Source organism: Argiope bruennichi, chromosome 4, assembly GCF_947563725.1.
Source record: "Argiope bruennichi chromosome 4, qqArgBrue1.1, whole genome shotgun sequence".
Taxonomy (NCBI): domain Eukaryota; kingdom Metazoa; phylum Arthropoda; class Arachnida; order Araneae; family Araneidae; genus Argiope; species Argiope bruennichi.
The window spans coordinates 21,276,339-21,302,453 of record NC_079154.1 but is presented as its reverse complement, the minus strand read 5'-3'; the positions used below and the strand labels follow the sequence as shown (position 1 = coordinate 21,302,453).

The 26,115-nt window shown below is 31.2% G+C and overlaps 1 protein-coding gene across 2 annotated transcripts in view; it reads left to right on the top strand.

Moving 5' to 3' along the window:
- LOC129965439 (monocarboxylate transporter 13-like) overlaps positions 1 to 26,115 on the top strand; it is an 85,684-nt gene that overhangs the window by 50,922 nt on the left and 8,647 nt on the right. For both annotated transcript variants that reach the window (XR_008784213.1, XM_056079303.1), the window contains exons 2-4: positions 15,976 to 16,119; positions 21,574 to 21,873; positions 23,688 to 24,737. Coding sequence is in view for 1 of the 2 variants with exons in the window: in XM_056079303.1 (XP_055935278.1) it covers positions 15,976 to 16,119; positions 21,574 to 21,873; positions 23,688 to 24,737 (1,494 nt within the window). In the remaining variant the exon portion in view is untranslated. The remainder of the gene's footprint in view (positions 1 to 15,975; positions 16,120 to 21,573; positions 21,874 to 23,687; positions 24,738 to 26,115) is intronic.

Below are 26,115 nucleotides of genomic sequence, written 5' to 3'. Positions count from 1 at the left end.
TTCTCATGATGTTCTGTCTGGAAAAAAATTAGCCAGTAGCTCACATAGGATTTATAAAATTCAGTGATAAATTTTAATTTTTAAAAAAAATGATGTATTTCAATATAAAAATCGAATCGAATTAAATTACGGTTTAAATACAAACCAAAAATATAAATCAAATTGTACCTTTAATTGAATTAAATTGTGGTCAAAAAAATAATTTAAAGAGTTGTTTTTATTTTTTACTTATATATAATCTAGTGGTAAATTTATTAATTAGAAAGCTTCATGGCATAACTTTTTTGAAACTGCGAACATCCTTTCATTTCATTTCATTTCTAAAATTTCTCAAACATTGAAAGTTGCAATAGGTTGTAAAATATTCTTTCATGTAATTTAATTATTTGCTTTGCATGCAAATTTTGAGCTTCTTTTGTATGAAAGATGGAACAGCTGAATGAGATTATGGAAATTATTTTACAAGGAAAGATGCGAGGGATTGTTTCATATATCGATATTTCCACATTTTCTATTAAGATTTTAAAAAGCAGCAATAGCTGTCATCTTATAAAATGAATGTAAATAGATACTTCTTTAAGTACCAATAATAATGCGTAAAATTAAACATTTTGGAAACCAAATTGAATACCAGAGAAGTAGAATTCATCAGAAAAAGGTGAAATCTTTTCATGATTACATTGAATCCCCTGGATTGAAAAGGCTTGCATCAGAACGAGACATAAAATAGATGATTGCGTTAAAACAGCGAATATTCTTGAAGAATTCTGTAAGAATTTCACAGAACTGATTAAAAACGCAGAACACCTGCGATGAGTTAATGACGTTAAATATAAAAAAATCGTCATAAATTATAAGTTAAGTAACTTCAATCGTAATTTCTTATGATTTTGACACCATTTTTGTCGTTTCTCTTTAATAGGGTTTTTTAAACGCTCTTACTTGGCTTCACATCTTTCATGTTTGTAAGTTTTTAATATTGTAATCGATTTTTGCCCTTACATTCTAAAGTACTGGATTTTTGAATTTTTGTATAAATATTGGTTCTTGGTGACACTAGAATATTTTGATATTTTTAAATTTCTTAATTACCATTTGCTTAATTTAGTGTAAGGAGTTATTTCATAGAAGCACTATTGTCCAAAAGTTTTTAGAGAAATATTAATTCATAACATTTGACATCATAAATTGTGAAATATATTAAAAAATTTTTAAAAAATGGAATTATTTTTTTATCGATAATTAGTATTTTTCTTATTTAATTTAAGGAAATTTAGACACAATTTTATCATGAAAAGAAAAATTCCAATATATTAATCAAAATATAAAATAAGCTAGAAATATGAATTGCAATTTACCCGAAGTATTTCTGTCAGAATCTCATGCTTTTGAGATTTCGTTTTGACATTTATATTTTTGATTTTTAAAAAATTTAAATAAGAAATTAAAAATATTATAAGAATTGAAGGTTCTACTTAGAATAGCAATATTGTTAATATGAATTCGAATTTTTATTATTTTAATAAAATATTAAATATTTAGATTACGTGCAAATTAGAAAAATTTGTTCTTATAAAATATTTATAAATAATAATTTTCTACACAATGATATTTTATTTGTCTATTTAGAAAATGGACGGGAGCTTAAGGATAAGGATAAAAAATAAAAATTGTAATAAATATTTAAAAAGCACTTTTAATATTTATTAAAATTTTAATTTATTAAATATATTTAATTTTATTTTTAAAAATCTCAATTTTATTTTTTTAAAACCTATATTAATTACTTTAAGAAATTTCAGTGTTCTGATTGTTTTATTTCATCAACATCTTTCGTTAAAAATGTACTAATTCCAAAAAAAAAAAAAAAAAAATGAATAAATCGCATGCATTTACATTTATAGATCTTTGAATGTCCTGAATGTTTCTGAATGTCCATGTTATAAATATTTTACATTTAAGACCCCATTCAAACCATATCAATGAAAATAAAACCATTTTTTCCCAAGATTTTTTTCCCCAGGTTTCTCGTAACGAAAATGTTTTTTTTATCCAGACCTGTGTTGAATAATAAGTAAGGATTTGTCATCTGAAGACACATGTTTCCTGTCAGGAAACAAACAACATCAAGATTAATGACAGACGTTATTTTATTTTTCTCTAACGGAAAAAAATTCCAATCGATTTTTAAGTTATAAATATTGCCAATTTATTTTAAACTACAAGATTAAATTTATGAACAAATACTCCTTCACATAAAACTTTTATAAATTGAAAATAAATGTTCAAATACAACGAAACGTAAAATATCACTGTTTATGTATCTTGTCATGAATAAAGAATACTCCTCACAGGAAATAAATATTCATCTTGAAAAAGAAATTAAAATTCATACAAAGGATTTTTTATTGAATAATTCTTTGCGATATTGCATAAATTATGAAAATTATTCTGTAGTACAGTTTAGACTTCAATGCCTATTCTATTTTCTGTTTAAATATTTAAAAAAACCGTGCTTAATTTTAGCAAAAAATGCTTTTAAATTAATCGAAATTCAATTATTCTACTTTAAAATACAAATTTTACACTATTTGACAGAAAATCAGAAAAATACATTGCATAATAAGCAGAACTGTATAAATTATATGATTACCAAAACTTGCAGCTTAAATATATTTTGGGAAAGAAATTACTATTAATAATTTAAGTTATATAAAATATTAAAAAATTTAAAGAGCAGTGATACTGGTGAACCAAGTGGTTGCCAAAAGGAGCTAGTAAAAAATAAATGAAATTAAGATCAAGAAACACAAATATGCAAAAAACATTCAAACAAGTTAAATGTAATTAAAATAAAGCAGTACAGAATTTATAATTATTAAGCTCGCAGAAATTCTTCAAAACGATAGTGAAGCATGTGAAAAAAAATTAGATTTCAAATACAGTTTTTTTTTATTTGTTTAAATCAAGCATTTCATTTAAAAGTGTCTTGTATTTCTGTAAATGTCATTTCGGTCATGCATCACTATAAGCAGTTTCAAAGGAAAGAATAGTTTTTCTGAATTCATTTTTTTATTTTCTAATATAAATGCAATCTACATTTTAAATAACATTTCAATTAAAAACCTTTTTTAATTAATTCACAGATTTTGATTGCTTTTCAAGCATTTTTATGCTGGTAATTTAAATTCTTTTCTTTGTATTGGTCCATAAATTTATTTTCTGTCTCTAAACAGGTGTTTAGAAACATACAACATCAAATCTGTAATCTTGTTTTCGTTTGGCTTCAAAATTAGATATTTAAATCATCTTCTAAATAAAGACAGCAGTCTTATCTTGCAATTTTGTAAATATTTCTTCCTTGTCTAAAACTGGTTCAATGTTATTAAAGAAAGAGTTTTCATTTATAAAAGTTATTTAAGGAAAAAAAATTTAGAAATGTACAAAGAATACCAAAATTTCTAACCTACATGTCATTTGATGTAAAAAAGAGATTTTCGAAGGTTGGTTGGGAAATGCATTTCATGAGGTGTCAATCAATACTCTAAACAAATACTCTGAATTCTTTTTAAATGTCAAGCAAGCCTTGAATTAGTTTTTAAAGTGGCAATGGTTCTTTTTAATATTAAAAAAAATTTCTTATCAGACAAGAAATAAATTCATTTTGTAATTTATTGTAAGTTTCCTTGACTTTTTATAAATTTTACAGAAAAGGGAAAAGTCAATTTCCAAAGGAAAAAATGTTATTTAAAAAAAATCAATTTTTTCGTCTCGTTTCATATTCAAGGACGTCCCATTACCCCCCCCCCAATAATTTCTTCTTTTCAACAGCAACTGCCTTAATTTTATGTTGTAGTGATATTCGTTCTAAGTACTAATGTTCTGTAGAAAACGATCAGACGATATTTTTTGGAAAAATTCTTTTTCGAAGAAATAATTATTGGCTTTTTTTCCCGCCAAGAACACTGAACGCTCCAGTGAAGCAGCAGACTTTCAAATGGCTATTTTAATCACCAAGACGTAGTAGAAAAGTGTGATTATAGACTTTTTCATTACTCTTGTCGTTCCTTTCCACCATTCTACCGTGAAATTTCAAGGACAACTTGAATGAAAGGACGCGTCATTCTGTCTTATTTTATTATATCATCTAAATTAACATTCAGTCATCCAGTAACTGAAAACTCATTATTTGCATAACTTTCATTGTCAAAAAGAAGGCAAAAATTTGTTTTCCTATATTTTTTGTCTGATTAATTCCGTCCTTTTTTATATATAATTATGAATTTAAATTCATTTCATTCTAATATCGCTTCTAACTTTGGGTTTATTTGTATTAAAATATAAGCAATATGTGTGTTCTATGAAATTTTATATAACTAGATTCTAAAAAGTCTTCGAACAAGAATATTCTAGAATGATTAACTGCTCGTCAAAAATTAGATATCGTCACTTAAGAAGTAACACCATGTTTCTCAGTCTTACAAGAGGAATAAGAAAAAAACTGAAATTTCAAAGGCTCAAAGCGAATGTTCCCAGGTATTTTTCACGTATGTACCTTCATATTTATATCGGATTAGAAAAAAATTTTGAAATATTTGCTATGGAAAGTGCATTTTTCTCTATTAATTTTGTAAAATTGTAAGTTCAGATAGGCAATACTCGTTGTTACGCGATGATAAATATTCCTAGATGAATTGATCGCCAAATAAATTATAATGCATTCGTTATTACACGATAACGCAGCGAAGGAAACACATAGCATATTTTAGAAATATTTTCTCTAGAAAAAATAAATAGCTTATGGAGGTTTTTTTTTTCCCTCATTTCAACAACAAAAAAAAGTTATCAGTTTTTTTCCCTTCAATTTTTGATTAAAAAACAGCGAAAGTGATCTCAAAACTTTCTTGCATACTCTCTAATAAATTTGTCATGTCAGACATCACCCTACATAGGAATGGCGTACAGTAGTTACGAAATATTAACTTCTGACTTAAATTTGGCACTTTTATTGAATCTATCGTGTGATCCTTGGCGAGTTATTTGGCGATTAATCCTTGGCATGTGTTGATAATATCCAAAACCGGAATCTGTGTTTTATGCACGTTTTTATAAACCGATTGGAACAAAAATTTGGCATATAACTGTACATGAGGTCATAAAATCTCATACCGAATTTGATATATTTAAGTCATTGCATTTTTGAATTATCGCGTTTATATGTTTTTGTAAGTGCGGACCGACAGATAGTCAACCCGTTGTTGAATTTGGCTCAAACTTCGACAGGTGTCTACATTATATATTTTAAATCTTTCTATCGAATTTTATCTGTATAGCTCTCTTCTTTTTATAATTATCGTGTGAACGTATATTTGAACAGTCGGACTGACGGGTATTCTCTGAACAGATTTTACTCAAAAGTTGATAGAAATCTTCAAATTTGGGGTAAAGACCGTCTACCAAATTTGAACCGTCAAGTTTAAACCGATTTGAGTTATCTTTGTCCCAGACAGGTAGACAGATATAATGCAAAGATTGTATTTTTTCGAATTCAGGTAAGTCTAAAACGTGGAGATTCGTCAAAATCTCGAGTTCGAATTTTTTGACGATTATTATACTTTCTCTATTGGCATCTCCAATTTCGTGATTAGACACAGCCTACCTGTTTTATAGCAACCTGAAGAATTTTATAATTTTTCATTCTTTGTCAAATATCGTTGAACGGTTGTCACAGGAGACGGGAAGTTTTGATATTATTACCATTATTATTATTATTTGGATTCCAAGTCATGTAATTAGCTAGATGACAGCATTACGAAATCGGCATCAGTACTTTTACCATTCAATGTTCTTTTATTTGATATCTTTATGCCTATTAAGTGGCTATTCATATACGAAATGACAAGATACCTGGAACATGCAAAATGACAAGGAATTACATTTTATTGAACAAACTATAATTTTGTAGTCTACTTTAGAAGCAGAAAAGTGTCATCTGAAATACTTTACTTTAGTGAATCAGTTAAATCAGTATATGCTAACGGAATTTAAATTTAAAAAATCACGTACAGTATCTAACATTAAATTATATTATTAACTAGCTGGTACCTGGCACGTTGCTGCCGCAGAAGAAATAATTTTGGAAATATAGTTTGAAATTTGAAATAAAGCTATCTTGTTTCATTAGGAATGATAGAAAGAATGATATTTATTTTCTTGTCGATAATTAATAGATTAACTGAAATTGAATAACATACAAAGGGGAAATTTAAATAATATTTATTCTATTTTTATTTTATTTTTTTTTACTTTATTATTCAATTATACTTTATAGTAGACAATATTTTTTTGCTTTACCGTCTTCAGTAAAAACAAATTTCTTGGCCGTCCGACTCGTGAGCACCCAATTAGGAATTGCAATATCGAACGAAAATTTCAATACCGGTGTTCGGTATTTTTTAGATCTTAATACCGGGATACCGGTTTTAATACCGGTAGTAGAAATTTTAGAAAAAGAAAGGAAACACAGCTGTTTCTTTGTTTTATTTGCCAGTTTTATTAGAGAGTGTAAATATCACAAAAAAGAATGTGTGACTTATAAATTATAACAGTATATAAAGAATCACAAAAAAAGTAAAGGAACATCTTATTTATTTAAATCACAAAAAAGTGTAAATATCACTATTCAGTCTGTGGTACTGTTACAAATTTTTGAAATGTGATCTTAAAAACCGTAATGCATCCATTGTACTGTCATTAAGCCTGGAACGTAATTTTGTGCAAAAATTACCAGCTGTTGTCGAAAACGCTCTTTCGGCATCTACGCTAGTTGGTGGTACTGTTAGCAATGCGCGATATACTTTTTCTAGGTATTTACCTCTAAATTCCTCATCTTCACATAAATCAATTTCTCATCGGATGATTTTGGATATATCTGATTTCTGTATTGTATTTTGGTTTGTTGAAATTTTTTTATTTATTGCTAATTCTAATTTTTTTTATCGATTTTTCATTTTATTAATTATTTTTTGTATTTATGTTCCTTTTCATTATCGACATTAGTGTTATCATAATCTTCGATAACTGTACCAAATTTTTCTAAATGTGGATAGGGTTGTGGGTAAAAAATTTTAAGAAAATTTACTATAAACTTGATCAGATTTGAATTGGTTAGTCTGTTTTCTTCTTTTAAATTTTTTAAATCATTATAATTATGTAAATACCGTAAGACATTTTCTATTTCGATATGCCTTTCGTCTGTGCGATTTTTCAATGTAATATATAATTCTTCAGATAGTGATGTGTGCTGTTTTTTCAGCGACTGCAACATGAAATTTATTGTTGCATTAGCTGTTAACAAATTAGAATCTCTCCAACATCTCCTTTCATCTTTCCTTTCCTCCTTTCATTTCAAACATCTCCGCCTTTCATCTTTCCTCTCACCCCTATTTTGTCGAATTAAACCCATCCTAACGCATGCGCAAAAGCGTGGAGGGTTTTACAATCCGTCGTGAAACAGAATTTTATAACTTCTCTTGATTGTACGATGCAACTTTGTATTCACAGTCTAATTAATTTCGCCCGTTAGGGAAACATAAACTATACTATTTTGCTATGTTGGCGATCCCTGAACATATAGTTGAGACAATTTAAAATTTTCTGGTAAATACCGAAAAAACGGTATTTAAACTTGTGAATACTGGTATTACAAAACTGTACAAATGGCTCAAAATACCGGTATTCGGTATCCCGGTATTGCAATCCCTACATCCAACATACAACTGGCCATGTGAAAAACATGGATTTTCTAAGTTCAAAGCAATAAGTTGGAAAAAATTTGATCGGAATTGGTTGAACGGTACGTCAGTGCATAAAATACAAGCAAACAAAAATTCAATTTTATTTATTAGATATAATAATCACTATATGCCTATAACCTTCTCGCAAGTGCAAACAATAAGTTGACACAAGGTTTAACCGCAATCGGATGAAAGGTACGGCAGCACATAAAATACGAACAAACAAATGTTCATTTTTATGTATCAGATTTGACATTTGACGGTTTGTAAGAGATCTCGGAAACAGAAATTCAAATATGATTTTTGGAACGACACTAGAAAAGTACGTTCTGGAACTCTGTTTGGAAAAATAAACTAAAAAGTTTATAAACTAAGTGGCAAAGCTGAACTGCTAACTGACGAAGAAACGAGTGTGGAATCTATTTATAAGTTTGTCATAACCAAAACTAAAACTAATTAACTAGTAAGTAAAACAAAAAAAAAACAGTTGAGGAAGGACTTTTAAGTCATGCTCAGAAATGTGATACAGAAAACCAAAAGACAAGATTTCAAGGTGAAAGCTAATTTGTTCAATTTACCAATGTTGAAACCATCATTAAAAACCTCGAAGACGCCCAGTCTAATCTTTTCTTCATCTCATTTAAAAAATCCGGATAAAAATAGTACATACGACAGACAGTAGGTCCCAAGGTACGTACAAGAAAGTGTGATTCAAGTATCAAGACGTCACGTGACGTGGATTACTTTGCATGCAATTATAATTTTTCTTTATTTTTAATCAAACTTGTCACGTGCCTTGACACAAGTGATGGCACTTTTCTTGGCAACACGAGTTTATTATGGATGGATTTTTATGATTATATCTTAAATGATTGACGGCTATTACGTCCCTTTCTCTTCACTTCATCTCTTTTCAGCCGTGAGGCCGGAACAGCTACGTGGAGGTTAGAGGCACGACAAAATTTGTCACTTATTGCTTATCGAATGCTAAAACCAAAGATGAGTAGATGTAATATAGAATAATATGCCTATAATTAAAATAAAATTGTTAAATTGTCAGTTTTAAGTCGTATAAAGGAAAAAGTAATCCAAAGTATATCAATCTTCCATATGATCCTGGCAACAAATATTGATTATAACTTAAACTACAATACATAGAACTAAATAAATTAATATACTTTACTACAGTTAAATAATAATTATAATAATAATAGTGTGTGCTTATATATAATTGCAATATAACCAAAGAAAAATTTCCGGTTTCTCTCAAAATATTAAATGAAAACTAAGACTCCGAGAAAAAATATATTCAAATAAAAATTTATGGTGTTAAAATGAAAATCTTAAAAAAAAAATTAGCTTATAGCAAGTTTAGAGAAAATATTTTTTTTTTGAAATTATATTTATCATATATGGTTATCACTGCTAATTAATTCCGTTTGATTAATTATTAAATTATTTAGATACTGTCAGTAGATCACATTAAAGAAACGAGAGTTGGCATTCAACTAATTATCGTTTTCTTAAGTGTTATTGGAAATCGAGAAACTCTCCACGCCCATATGATTATTCATTGTTGAAAATGCAAAGTTTTATTGAGGTGTCGTCACTACGCCCATAAAACATAAACCTTCGATTAGCACTTGCTAATTGATGTCAATTTTCTTGAAGTGGTCATTTAGAAAGAAAATTATTTAATTGCGGTCACCTTTTGAAATGACATTTTAACTTGTCCTTTTTTCCCCAAGGACATAAAGGTCTTCAATTATTTTTTGAGTATTTCCATTGCAGAATTCTCTTCTTTTCTGTAAAATATTTCAAATTAAGATGTTTATTAAAATGCCAAAACAGCCTCATCTGTTTTGTGAGAACTTTTGTTAAAACTCTACCATGATGAAATCAGGTTACTCAATGTTCGCTATTACGAACATAAAAACGTCTCTCTGCACCGAGATTAAAATGAAATCGTTCAAATTAATTGCTTACTTGTTTCTGAAGAAAGTTTTTGAACTTGTATAGAAGTGTCATTAGTCGTTTACAAAATGTCGCATTGTGGTCTATCAGAATATCATAAATTAATTAAATGCAGTAAGTTGTGTTCAAAAATAAAGCTGTGGAGCAATGCAATTTACGTAAAAAAATGCGCCATATAGTGTGTACATGGAGAAAGATTAGAGTAGAAGACTTCAACTGGTTGTCTGTCTATGAGTCTTCTTGTGGGCATGATAATTGAAAAATGGATCAACTGGAATTTGATATATTACATAATGATTTAAATACCAAATTAATAATAATACCTAATTATACATAAATTGCAGTTTACTAATATACCATGTTTGTACCCAATTAATAATAATACCTAATTATACCTAAATTGCAGATTACTAATATACCATGATTGTACGTAATTATACCTAAATTGCAGATTACTAATATACCATGATACCTAATTATACCTAAATTGCAGATTACTAATATACCATAATTGTACCTAATTATACCTAAATTGCAGATTACTAATATACCATAATTGTACCTAATTATACCTAAATTGCAGATTACTAATATACCATGTGTTGCAGAGCCAGCGCATTAACTTAAATCTTGATCTGGCAACAACTTTTTCCCGCCAGAGTACTTTTGCTTTACCGCGTAGAAAAGATGTGTCTCCTGTAGCTGTGTGTGTGTGTGTGTGTGTGTGTGTGTGTGTGTGTGTGTGTGTGTGTGTGCGCGTTATGTTCATGTTGTACCCCTGCTTTAGATGTCTTCTTCAGTTGTTGCTTTACGTATAATAAATGGAAAAAAGACAGATCAGGTCCCTTTTATTTGATTACCCACGAACACCATGATTGTACTTAATTGTACCTAAATTGCAGATTACTAATATATCATGATTGTACTTAATTGTACCTAAATTGCAGATTACTAATATATCATGATTGTACTTAATTGTACCTAGATTGTATCGAATTAACAATACCTTAATTGTATCTAATTAATAATACCTTAATTGTAAATTACCTAATAAACAATAATTGTAATTAATTAATAATACCTAAATTATAGATTAGCTAATGTACCATAATTGTAACTTATAATAATACCTAATTGTAGATTTATATCAAAGTTTGGAAGCAATTAGCTCACATAAATTTTTACACTGTCTGTCCCTTCGGGAGAACAAAACCATGATAATTCTGTTATAGAATCGAATCACATCATGAATTTTGGCATGTGGTTTTATTATCTAGTTTCTTGACTTACATCAAAATCGGATTAGACACATATAAGCGAGATAACTCAAATTCAATGGAATAGATAAATGAAATTTTATATGATATCAATTAATAAATATGTAATAAATTTTTCATTCGATTGCTCCATGGGAGAAAGTCTAAAATACATATTCATTTTTCTTCATTATACTAAATACCCACACGAAACATCCAAATTGGGCAAGTACAGGGTTAGCAAGAAATAAGTCACCCACTTCAGAGGCTCTAAAATGTGTTCTATTCATCCAAATGAGATAAAATTTGAACTGCAGATTATTGAGATGATGCGCTTTACATTTGTTAAATAAAAATAGTACAAAAATTCACCGTTAGGTGGCGTTGTAATACACATAAAACCATTTAATATGGTTTATAATAGTTAAGTAAAGTAAAATTAAAATTGCTCAATATGTCCACCTTCATTTTCAACAATATGCTCAAATCGGAGAACCATATTTTCTATAGATGACCGGAGTGAATCTGCCGGAATATTAAAAATATGACGACGAATGTTGTCCTTCAGATCTAGTAGAGATGATGGCCTTTGATGGTAGATATTGTCCTTCAAATACCCCCACAACCCAAAGTCGCAAGGGGCCATGTCCGGCGAGCGAGGAGGCCATGCTATTGGGAAATGACGGCTGATAACTCGTGCTTTTATGAAATTCTGTATTAACAATCGCTTTACACGACTGTCAATATGAGGTGGCTCACCATCCTGCATGAAAAGGATGTCTTGAAGGCAGCCACACAAAATCTCTCAGCATATCATGGTACCGTTGTCCTGTGACGGAACCGGTTAGATTCCATTTGAAGTTATCTCTTCAAAGAAATACGGTCGAATGATAAAGGTGGCTGTAAAATCACACCATACTGTACTTTTTCATGATGCAAGGGTTGTTCCTGGATAACGCGAAGTTTTTCCTCTGCCCAAATTCGAAAGTTGTTAGTGTTAACTTGCCCATTGAGGCAAAAGTGGACTCATCATTCCACAGAATGTTCAATGGCTAAGTTGATCATCATTCGAGCAAGGAACTGAAGTGCAAAAGTTTTACGGACCTCTAAGTCCCCGTCCTGCAGAAGGTGCATAGACTTGATTTTGTATGGATAAAAATGCAAAATCTGCCGTAGATTTTTCTTATAGTTGAATACTGCATATCCAGAACACGGGAAACAGCTAGCAAACTCAAACTATTATGCGGCGACTGACTGCTGGCTTCAACAAGCGCGGTCGCAACATTTTCAACGCTGGAAAACGGGGTTTTTTTTCCCCCTCCCCCGTCCTCTACCTGGAAGAATGCCAAGTTGCCCAGCTTTTTCAAATTTCTGCATCACCTTGCGTAGGGCACCAGGAGACATTGGACCTCTTTGTATCTGCTTCATACGACGAAATTCCTTTAGAGCTGCAACTAAGTTTTGTTGGTTCTAGTAGAACAATTTCACCAGTAATGCTTTTTCTTGCATCGTAGGGCATGACAAACAGAGAAGAAACTAATGTTCCTGCAGAATCCGCCTTCTTTTTATCCAAAGAAAAATGGTAATGGGCATAAAATGTAACGCAAATTATGTTTCACATTTTCAATATATCCAAATAAATGTCATTTGTGTTACAGCGCCATCTATTGGTGAATTTTTGTATAATTATGTTAATTAATTAATATATATCTGAATAACTCTGTAGTTCAAATTTTATCTTATTTGGACTAATAGAATGCATTTTAGAGCCCTCTGAAGTAGATAACTGATTTCTTGCTAATCCTGTACATTCGATATTTCAAAGGAGAACAGTCCCATTGACTAGAATTTTAATGCACTTCCATGAATGATAAATTCCAAAAAAAATGTTCTTATCCTTTTCGAATATACCTGTTGTTACAGCTATTACAATTTGAAGGATTATTTCAACTCTGCCACGTTAAAATACACAAATCAAATTCCCACCACTTCTATATAATTATTAAAATATACATTCTTGTTATTATGCATTACGAATACAAAAATATTCGATTAAAATCCTCAAAACTGATAGTGGAACGAAGGAGTGGAAACAGAAAATAAAAATAAAAAGCTGGGACAATAGTTTTGGATGCCAAATTGACCTCATTTCGGACACCATCTTTAATCGGTTCGCTTGGCTTGCGAGATAGGCGACCGACATTTGGAAATGTTTAGTGACAAATTAAATAACCAGTCACGGTCTTCCTTTCTTTCTAAAATGCAAAAATTTCTAGTTTTTCAGATAAACTTTTGTTCCGAAATTCGACACACTTGTTGAAGAACAATGGGTGCGTTTTTTTGTAAGATTCTTTTTTTGTGTGTGTTACCATTGTGCTCTTAAATTAAAAGGAAACAAAAAAGGTTTGGGCAAGCATATTTTAAAAAATGCTTTTCTTTAAGTTGACATTAATAAAAAAAGAAATCGCGTACGAAAAATTTGCCTTTTGATATAATTCTAAAAAGAATGAAAGTATTTTCCAAATAAAAGAGAAAGTACAGTTCTGTTTGAGGAAGGAAAAAAAATCTGTAAATAAAATCTGTAAATTTGTTCTTATTCTAAAAGAAGCAAATCTGCTTTCGTAATAAAATCTTTAATAAAGGTAGAAAATTAAAAAGAGAGTTTTATTCTGTAAGAAACAGATATTTGTGATAAATTTGTGAAAATATTTTCAATTGAATGAAAGAATTCGCTGTAAAAGTTATTGAATGTCAGAAGCAGAATTGATTCCACCAAACGATAATTTATTCGGGTTTGGCAACAGTTTGATTTCTTATTAATATTTTAGTTGCAGCTGGCTATCATTTGAGTCTTGCTTAGGATTCACTCTATTATCTGATTAGATTGCTGCTTCTATTCTAAGTTTACAGAGAGTAGAGAACAAAGATCTAATTAGATAAAAAAAATATGAATCACAAGCCTTAGTCATAGCATCAAACATTTAAATAGCCTCATTAAACCGAGAGAAATTTAAATAAAATATTCGAAATTATTGGTATATATTTTTTAACGAAATCAACTTTATTAATTTTTTAAACAATTGAGTAAGAATTTTAAAATTTATGGCATTTATTAGCAAGTAACATTGAAGTTGCATTTAAATAACTGTATTGACCCGTTTTAGCATTGACCCGATTTACATTTCATTTTTGATCGCATAATAAATTGCATTTAAATTATTAAATTAACCTCGTTTTCGCTATGCAAACATAAAATATTTGAAAAAATGATTGTAAATAATATGATATTTTATTTGATATATAATTTCCCATCTGAATATGCCTCTTAAAAGTCTTTTTCAGTGAACTTAACTTCTCAGATAAAAAGGGTGTGACTCATAGGTTAGAATTACTGAATTCTTCATATTTAAATTCAAGTAGATATTTATTTAAAAGACAAAAATCACTAGGACACGCTTAAATATTTCAAATATCCATTCTATTCCTTATATGGTTGAAAGTAATAAAAAAATACCCAAAATAAAATATAACATCTAATTAGTTCAAATAAATTTAAAGCGATAACATATGGAATTCTCCCAATTCAATTTCTTTAGCACTGTTTCGGATTTCCGATCTTGGCCCACTTGGCAAAGGAGGACCATTGGTAAAGCCATTAAAAAAATGGTATTCGCTGGTTTGTTCAGTAAATAAATTTACAAAAAAAAAAAAAAAAAAAAATCTGAGAACTAGAAAATATTATGCTAATATTATCCCTTTGTTAAGATAATCGGCAGCGAGTATTCAGTTTCCTATATATTACATTATATTTACCTTGTTATTACTGTATTTATAAACTCCAAGCGGCTTTTAAATAGAGATAACACATCACATATTCGTGTTTGATTAAATAATATTATGTTCGAAACGTGAATATCATACAATCATTAGTCGTGCTAAATAATAATATTTATTATAGCGTTGTCAATAATGTATATTAAAATAGTTAATAAAAAATAAATCATTAACGTACTTATTAAGCTGGGAAGGGATAGCCTGGTTGGTAGGGCGTTTGATTGGCGTCCCTTGGGTTGCGAGTTCGAACCCCGCCGGCCGAAGACTCTTCGTGTGTGTGGTAGCTTGTGTACGAATAAATCTGTCGTGATCACAAAGTCCTCCGTGTCGAAAGTAATACCACTGGAGGTACTGGATCAGGGGTAATCATTCTCTGATTCAGGTCTAAATTACGCTAAAATCAGCGGGCTTGTCTGTGACAAGTGCCATTAGAAACAACACAACTTATTAAGCTCGATATATGTTTAAATGTGGAATTAAATTAACCAGTTTATTACAAGAAGGTCTAAAATTGCTATCGACTTAGGGCTGCAAAATATCTTAATCCGCTATTGCTATTTCGGTAGTGAAGTTCTACTTAACGTAAAGTTTCCAGAATCGTCCATCAAAGGTTAAACAGAGGAGTCAAGAAAAGGCCCTTTGTCTCTTTAAATTTGATGTAAAAATGGAAAGATAATCATTGTTTATTTTTAAAGTCTCCGCGATAACTCGTCAAAAAATGTAAACTGTCGAAAAACTTTCTAGACAAAATATTAGCATCTTATGTATTGTGTAACTTGGAAATGGACCAAGAAATACTGGGAATGCAACCATCTTATCTGCTTATGTATTACTGAGCTTGGCGATCTTGGCGTAATCAGAAAATCACCAATTAAATCCTGGAATTGTAAAAATAAATAAGTACCAAAATTTTGTTTTTAATTTGAATATCTATTACATTTGTGGACATACGAACATTTTAACTAATTATTTTTAAATTTTTTGTAATAATTTTTGCTGTCGCAACGAAAAAACCAGAAAAAATATTCCATATGGTATTGCTGCCTTCACAGATTACTAGCATATTTATTTTTTCCTATTTTGTTCATGTTTTAATAACATTTTTTCTCTTGCAGGTCCGTTAGCCGGCTCTTTGAGTTACAAATGGAGTATCCGTTCCATCACTTTGTTCGGGGTGATGCTGGTAACTGTGACCAATGTCATCTGCTGGTTCATATCCGATATGGTCCTGGTCACTTTTTTCCTCGGTGGATTGCAAGGTATATTTTTCTATAAATGTGTAATAATTAAGCAACTGCATTGGCGAGGAGAACCCAGAGATCGCATTGTTAATTATTTCTAACAATAAAAAATCTGGAAGCGAACCAATACACAAACGTTTTTCCTTTTATTGTTATTGGCATATTATCTTGGCTAAATACGGTGTACCAAGTCGGATTATAACCTCTTCTTCTACTTTTTTTTAACAAAAATAAAGCAAAATAGAAGCAAAAGCAAATTTGAAGAAAACTTAGCAAATGAATACATTTGTCGAAAAGAAAACGTCTTCATTAATGTTTCTTATAGTTGATAACGTTATTTATTCCATACTTGTTGTTTGTTAATACCTTGGAATTCAAACTTTTTCATATATCTCTCCATTTCTTTTTCTAGAAATATTATCTCTAACTTTCTCTAAACAACATCTTCTTGTTGAAATAAAACATGGAAAAAAACTCTAATGCATCATCACAATGGTATAAAAATGAATGTGTTTCCATCATCTTCATACGGTAATGCTTCCACAAAGCAAATTAAAATTATTTTCTTGGATTTTTTTCCCAATTTTGAATTTTTTAAAAATATTCCGGGTCATAGCAGCATCTATAAACATTAGCGTCATTGACGAATTTATAATCTCCATCTGCTGTCCAGGCCATCAACACTCATAAAAATATTTCTTTTAGTTGAAAAATGTTATTGCGTGGTTTCCATATGTCTTTAATTTCATTTGTGTATAATTTCAATCTAGTCTTCGTCGGTTTGAGCATATTAATTAAAATACCAAACCTTCCGAAAAAATACTATAAATGACTTAATACAATCTACCGTGCACAATGCAAAATCTGCAAATTTTTTTCAATAAACACTTTTCTTACAAACAACGCTCGCATTCTTCGCCAATTGTAAATCCTAAATCCTCTACGATGTATGAAATTGTATGAAGAAATTCAATTTCTTTATCATAAAGTGATATATATGATTTTATAATGCAAGACTTCCATAATACAAATAACTGTGATTTCATAATTAATAAAAAAAGATAATTATAACTGATTACAAATGTGTATAAGCGGCATTTCACCGATACATTGGAACTGCCATTTGAAAACGGTCATTTGGCCTATTTATGTCAATTTCCTTAAAATAAAACATTTGTGTACTTTGCACATGTATGTGAGTTTTGTTGTATATTTCTATTTGTCTATCTATATACATATTGTTACGAAATTTCCGGGTTCGTTTGGATAGTGGGAGTTATATGGTGTGGAGAACGCTCAATCAGCAGGCGGAAGTAGAAAATAAAACAACGACGTTTATTTACACGAAGACAAACAGGACAGCACAAAGACGACAACTATATACAGCACAAAAGACGATTATCTTCAGCCGAGACGTGCAGCATACAACCAGACTCTACTGCAGACAGTAACGCACAGCTTAGTTCAAGACTAACTTCACTCAGTCGCTGCTCTGCTTATTTCTGGAAGGCCAGTTCTTTACCGTCGATCCCGACTACTCTTCTCTGTCTGGTTCACGACCACCCGGCAGCTGCAAGCTGCTCCTTTTATAGGTCTCAGGAGGCGGGGCTAGAAGCTTCTCAACCAATCGGGAATGTTCGAGGCGTATCTCGGTTCCTACTGGACGGATCGGGAAAATTCTCGATGTTTCGGGTATAATCTATTTTGGCACCAAAGTCGCCAAGTATGTCGCCAAGCTCTGGAACCTTCGACGCGACACCGGACTCCGTCCAATACAGATGACTGTAAAACATTCTTTCCGATGGTGGAACCAACTATGCTGGGAAGCAGCATTACAGATTCGTAACAATATGCATATTTATCCTACTTTTTTGGGGTTTTTTTTAATGAATGCACAAGTTTCAGTTGTCTCTTTCAGCTATATATTCCGAAAATACTATCTGACATTACATCAAAACAGTAAAAATTCAATGGATTTGAGATAAAACATTTTAGATTGCTTATGAGTAAATTATCTTTCTAAAAAATTGCAACCTCTTTAAAAATAATTTTTGAAACACTTATAATATGTAAGTTGACGAGCAACTACTGTACCAAAATTATTTTTTCTGGAATTTTCTAGCACTTTCTTACGGGTGTTCATAATGTATTACTTCCTACTGAAAACAGTACTATTTAAAATAGGAATTCAGATACATAGTAATTTACTGATTTATTTAATCATTTGAGGGTGTTAATATGTAATGGAAAGACTTGCAAACTGCTGAAAATTATAATCTTATAACTCGAAAAATTAACTTCTTAATGATACCAATTTTATTTCTGAACAGAATTTCCTTAATCTTAGCAAATTTTTCAAATTTTATTTAATGCATATTCTCTAACAATTTTTTTACTATTATGATGAAATTCAAACTAGTTTCATTGTTACATTAAACTGTTCAATTTCGTACTTCGTCAGTGTTAAAATTAAGATAAAATAGTTATATGAAAATTAATTTCGATGTAAGATTTTCAGTTTCTTTTTTATTTCATGATCCTATACACTTTTTTAGTTTGCACACAGAGTAATTTGTAGTAGAGTGATTATATTTAATACGTATTTTATTGTCCTATCAGAAAACAAGATGAATTTTAAATGTATTCCACTCCAGCTGTATGAGTCAATATTGTGGGTGAATGAGTTGATCGCGAAAGATTAGTTTCATATAACATCTAATATTTTCATGAAATAACTGATCATGATTCATGAAATAATAGATATCATAATTTAACGGTAAAAGATATACAAATCAACATATGAAATTATTTCATTAGAACTCGGCTCATTCAATGTATAATAGTTAAAAATACTTTTTCAGATTAAATTCATTAGAATACGGAATTGTTTACTACGGAAATTCAAAATTCCTCTAAAACTCGAACGACGGATTCGCTTGTTGCAATCATGTGGTGTAACACAATCAACAGGCCTTAATAACAAATAACGATCTCTATTAACACGAATATACAGACGGAAAAACACAATTAAGACGTACTCTAGCAATACACAGTAGTACACTAAGAACAAATAGCAGCCCACAAGTAGCTAAGAACAACCACAGCACACAAAGCGGCCAGACAAAACTCAGCAGGAGAAGGGAATCTAAATCTCTACGGTCTCTTCAAACACCTGCTATTCTCCACTATCTCCCCGCTTTAGCTGTATCCAATTGCCGATTCAATACTATACGATTTTTTGCCCCACATACTAATGGAGACTGTCTCAATACTTGTCTCCAAAACTTGGTGCAGGGTACCGATTCTCAATCCACTATTAACTTGAACTCCACTCCACGCTTGCGCTTCGCTGGACTAATTCAACTAATTCGTCGTTGACTCGCTATGCGATTTTATATTACTCACTTTGACTTAGATTGCCGGGACTGCTGATGTTTTAGTTTCCAAAGAAGGTTCTCGAACAATCAAGCATAATTCTGCTCCTAGTGGTCCTATCACCAAAATTCTTGAAGTTTCTAGTATCACCCATTTTGTCGCCAATCCCGTGAGTTATTGATATGATCAGACATCCGATAGAGCTGATCGTATAAAGTTCTTTCCTACTAGGGAACTAACTATATTGGGAAACAACATTATACAGCCTGAGTAAAAACTTTAAGGCCAGTAAAAATTTTTGAGAAAATGTAAAATGAAATAAAAGGGATTCAAATAATATTAATTATTAAAGTTCATTGATAAGAAATAAATGCCATAAACATAATTTGTAAATACATAATTATGAAAAAATGTGGTTATTTAAAAAGTTAGTATTTCTGCCTGAGTAAAAACTTTAAGGCCGTCAGTCATTTTTTAAAAATAAATATAATATAATCGTGTAATTACCATTGCAACTACTAGCTTGTGACAACGCTGCAATTTTCATACTTGTCATACGTTTCTTCGAAGTATTGGTGATCTTTGTGAAGATGGCGAAGGGTAAGAAGTTAACTGATCGTGAAAGTGGACAGATAGAAGCTTTGTCTACAACAGGAATGAGTAGTCGTGCTATTGTGATAAAGATAGGAAGATCAAAGACTGTAGTCAACATTTTTTTTTTTTAAATTGAAAGACAATTAGGGTAAAAAGAATACTGGGGGAAGACCTAAAGCTTTGTCCTCGCGTGATGAAAGAAGAGTTTGCCAACTTGCATCTACTGGAAAGTACTCAACCAGGAAACTGATTCCGACGACAGGTTTAAAAGTTTGTCAAAAAACGATTTATAACACAATTAGAAGGTCTGGAAGGTTCACTTATACAGCAAAATTGACTAAGCCTCAGTTACTGCAGAGACACAAAATAGAGCGTTTGAACTTTGGCCAGAAAGTCATGACCTGGGACAACCAATGGATAGAAATTATGTTTTCTGACGAAAAAAAATGGAATTTGGATGGACCAGATGGCTGGAATTTCTACTGGCATGATATAAGAAATAAAAAAGAAATATTCTCCAAGCGCCAATTAGGTGGAGGGTCTGTCATGACCTTGGGGTCGTTTTTCTTACAATTGTGTGGGCTCAATTGCATTCGTTTCAGGCAGAATGAATTCACAAGGATACCAAAATGTCCTAACAAATCATCTTTTGCCAAATGTGGAATGTTTTGCTGGAGAAAATTGAAAATATCAGCAAGACAATGCATCGATCCATTCGAGTAATAGCACAAAAAATTGGTTCCAAGTCATCAATGTTGAAACTGTGAAATGGCCAGCTAGCTCACCTGACCTTAACCCAATCGAGAACCTTTGGAGTGACTTAGCAAGAAGAGTTTATGCAAATGGGAGACATTTTACATCAACAACAGAGCTGAAATCTAGAGCGAAGAAGAATGGTATGAAACCGACCCCACCCTTTGTCAAAAACTCGTTTCATCCATGAAAACAAGAGTATTTGAAGTAATTCGAAAAAATGGCTCCTACACAACCTTCTAAGAATTTGTAATTTTTTTCTTATATGTTATTTTCTATGTTGGCCTTAAAGTTTTTACTCAGGCTCAAATATTCATCTGTGTGCTCTGTAATATTTTCTAATAATAAAATATTTGCAAATAAATTTTTCTACTTTTTTTACTTTTATTTAAACTCAATAATTATCAATCAAATGGTATTTTAATTCCTCAGTTTATATGTTTCCATTTTCTCAAAATTTTTTACTGGCCTTAAAGTTTTTACTCAGGCTGTAGTTTTGTAATAATACTAATCTGCCAATGTGCTCAGTTTCTAATCTTTTTTATTTTTGTGCTATTTATATCAAAGTTAGGACTTTCGAATTAAACATTATGTTCGGCATTTATAATTTAGTATTTATATTTTATATAGTTATAATATTTTTAGAAGAGAATTAATAAAATTGAAATCTTATGCGTGCATTTTCAATTAAATTTTTTCAAAGTGTGTTACTTGAAGATCGACTTTAAAATATATTTTTTACCTTCACAGGTTTGGGTGTGGGTCTTGCGGTGACCTTAGTTCCAGTGATGATCAACCAGTACTTCGTGAAGTACAAGACTACGGGGGCCGGCATTGCATGCGCGGGAGCAACTGTGGGCTCCTTCGCTTTGCCTCCCCTGGTCGAGTTCACCATCGAAGAGTACGGATTGAAGGGGGCATTCCTCATGATGGCTGGAATAACTTTGCATGGATTGCTAGGCGCCTCGCTTCTGCGTCCAGCAGAATGGCTCAACAAAAAAACAGTTGTCAGCAGCAATGGAAAGAATATGATTCAAGAGGAAAAGAAAGGTAAGCCATTAAAAGAGATTTTTAAAGAAGTACTAATTAGGACAGAAACAAATCATACAATTTAAATTTTGCATCAAATTGATAACTTTGTCATTTGAAAGTCTAAGTTGAGTCATCTAACTGATCTGAAAGTCAATTGACAAAGTTGAGTCATCTAACTGATCTGGAAGTCAAATGACAAAGTTGAGTCATCTAACTGATCTGGAAGTCAAATGACAAAGTTGAGTCATCTAACTGATCTGGAAGTCAATTGACAAAGTTGAGTCATCTAACTGATCTGAAAGTCAATTGACAAAGTTGAGTCATCCAACTGATCTGAAAGTCTGAATCATTTATTTATTTTTATCTTTGGTTTACAACATTGCCAACCAAATAAAAAATTTAAAATAAAATATTAAAGTGTTCTACTATGAATAACTTAAACTTTCCGAAATATATTAAAATATATTCCACCATTCATAAAAAACGAAACAAAAATTTGGACAGTTTATATTCCACGTAACCCCAAAGAATTAAAGCATTAAGTTTAAATATGACTTGTTCAATCGCTCTCATTCCAATGACGAAAAAGTTGGCAATTTATAAAGAATAGAGTTTCATTTAAATTGTCACCGTCGTCTTCTCAATATAATTCCGATTCAAAGGTTGATTTTGAGATAAATTTTGTATAGCTTGAAAGCGTAATGTTATACTCTAATAGAATAAATATACCTATTTAATACATTCTCAGATGATAACTTTAATTAAAGTCACTTAGTATTCGTATTTTAACTGACATCAATATGAATTTTAAGTATGTTAAGTCCATTGAAATATTCCGTTCTTCTAGTTTCGGTTTTGTTTTATTGAATACTAGTCGCTTCAGGTGAACAACTGGTTTGTCGGGAATATTGGTCATATTTAATTTCAGACGAATCGTTTTTTGCTTTTTCTTTATAACCATGTCCATGATTCCGCCAACGTGTTATTTTACACGTGTTTAAAAACGTGTTATTTTAATTGTCTTAGTTATGTTCTGTTTGTGTACACGAACTATTTTAATGAAAATAGTCCCATAACCTCATAGAGATATTAAAAAACGTAAATGTCCGGTTCATTTATCTTCTAAATATCGCGATATTGTAAACTATATTAAACAGAGTTAACAATATATTAAACAGGATATTAAACAGAATCCTTCTTGATATTTTAACAACGGAAGAAAATCAAGGGATTAAATATGGCGAAATTTGAAATGATGAAAGCTTGAAAACGGTTTGAATTTCAGGGCAACAATGTAATGCAAAGGGTGGAAAATAATTACAAAATTTTAACAAAAGGTTGCAAGACTATTACGTTAGTGCCATTCAAAAGATTATTTTTTTTTAAATTTTGCGACAGCGTAAAATTCATTTTTGTACAATAATAGTTGCAGTAGTCACCGCAGAAAAACACAAAAATACAGCTTAATTTTTATTTAAATAAAATTTCAAAAGAGTCGTCCCGAGATGCACATTCTTATCTTCCAAAGTATGTATATGTCAAATTAGGTAAATACAGGTCAAATGATCTGACCTGTAGAGCGTCAACACATTCACAGGCCCACGCACACAATCATCTTTATTATTAGCATAGATTATAAAAGGAATTTTATTTCTCTCTACATTGCCTGTACTTTCAAAAGTTTGGAATGCTTAATTTTCTTGATTATAGATGCACGAGAAAGGATAAGGAAAAAAAACCCTGTTGCATTTATTTACATAAAAATATGTGTAATCTCACTGCTCAACAACTGAAATTGCAGTTACGATTATCTCATTCTATTTTTTTTTCAGGTGACCAGAATCTCAATTTCGTAACAACCAAATCAAAGAATATTCCGGATGTGGAAGAAATTAAAACTCTACTGAATGGTGAGGATAAAGAAAGGACTACGAAATCAATCAAGGCAGTTAGATTCTCTTGCAGTGAGGATCAAAACAATGAAAGGAACTTTGAAAACGAAGAAAGTAATCTAATAGATAATTCTGAAAATGTAGAGATCGTGCGAAGTAATAATCAGCCAATGACTTCACAAACAATGATTATTAATCCGAATTATACTATAAACGGACAGAGTGAATCCACATCGGATCCAAATGGAACCAAATATATTCCCTCAGAACAGCCAACGGAAGACATCATGTCAGATGGGGAAGAACCTCATCATTATGGAAAACTTCAATTTATAGATAATAAAGCGGAATACGACCCCCAAATCAATTTACACACTATTTATGTACCTACCACCTCCAGCTCACATGTATCTCAGGGATCATCGCATACTATCCTCAAACCTATCAACATTTCTAATGGCCACATCCATTTGCCACATGAAGTCAAAAGAAAATGGTTGACAGGTCTCATGGAACCAGCCAAAGCTGCCTACGAAATAGTCAAGAATCCGATGTTTTTGATCATAGCAAGCAACTACTCAATATTTTTTCTGTCTTATATGACCTACCTCACAGTCATTGTAGATTATACTCTGGATTTAGGAATAGACCGTACTGATTGTGTCTTTCTTGTGTCCACTTTCTCAATTGCTGATCTTGCCGGACGTCTAGGGTCCGGTTGGATCACGGATAGTGGCACAGTGAAGAGGAAACACTTAATGATGGTGAACATGGTGACTTTCGGGTCACTTCTTGCAGCCACTTCCTTAACAGACACATATATAGCTATAACTGCACTTTCTGTGAGCTCAGGACTTATTGTTGGTATCAATCTTATCCTGTTTTACGCCCTTCTGGAAGAATATTTGGGTCTTAGCAAGCTTCCAATGGCTATTGGATTGATGAATTTTTCTATTGGAGTAGTTTCTCTTGTTACACCTTTACTGACAGGTAAGAATCATTTTATTCCGTTTCAAATTCCCAATTATAAAATGTTAAGTGCTAAATTCAATGCATCAATCTGAACAGATATCAAATATTATTAAGCTTTAACTGCTAAAAAAATATTTTTATTTTCCTTTAAAGAAAAATGTGATAAAAGTAGAATTAAAATTTATACATATCTTAAATGTAATACAGTAGACTCAAGACTATCCGGCCTAATGTGGCGGACGCCTAGGCCGGATAACAAAAAATCCGCATAGGCCGGAATCCTATGAACTCATTGCTTTGCCCATCAATACAAGACAAAGTTTTTATATCAAAGCTCAATGATATAATACGTATTTTATCTCAAGTCACGTATAATGTAAACGCGGCCTGGTAAATCATAGAAGCAGTTGCCGGTAACTGCTTAGAAGTTAAAATAGAAGGCTTTGTACTGGTAATTTATATAACTTTATATACTGCACTGCACGTTTCAAGAATTTATAAAAGAAAAAGTAAGTTAAAGGATATAAGCTGTTCACATTTTAATATAATTCTATCATGTCTAACTTAAATGCAAGAAACATAAACAATGTTGCCAAAGCAACACCTTGCCTTCCTCATTTAATTATGGTGAAAGAAAACTCTGCCGAATTGTAAGGGAGCTGGATAGTCGCAAACCGGATAATCGGGAGTGTACTGCATTAATCTTCATTACTGATTCATTTTATTTTGCATGCACAAACTGCTCACTACTTTAAGGACTTGTAGCGAATCGGCGATGCGCGAATAATAGAACCTGGGACCTTGTGGTTCGTAGTCCAGTAACACAACCATTATGCAAAAGCAGTTGCTCGTGCAGCGTAGTTGTTAACTGGCTTATAAGCTATTCACCACAGACTAAACCAGTATTAAAAAAAATGTTTTAGTAAATCATACTGCAGTTTCACAATGAATTGGCAAAATTCTAATTTTGTACCAATGCAATAATAAAATATTAAACAAATGGTTACTGAAATCACTTCAATCTTATACCGTAAATAAACTATTCCTGCTCTCCCTTTGTATCCGGAATACAATGAATAATTCAGTTACATGGAAATTAAAGATGTATTTCTAATGGACTCTACCGACTTCGACTAAACTTTTTTTTTTTCATAAAAAGTACATTCCGTTATCGAAGAGGAACTAACTTTATCCCACACCCACACTATATCACTTTATCCATTCCATGATCTAGAGATCGGCACTTTTCGACGATTGTACTTGACTCAGGGATGAAACTATTTCATAAAACTATTTTATCTTCGCGAATAATCTGAGTTCTGATTACTTGATAAATGTAATCACCTCCACCTTTATCTTTCCTTTTATTAAAAAAAAAGTAAGTTAAAGGGTATGA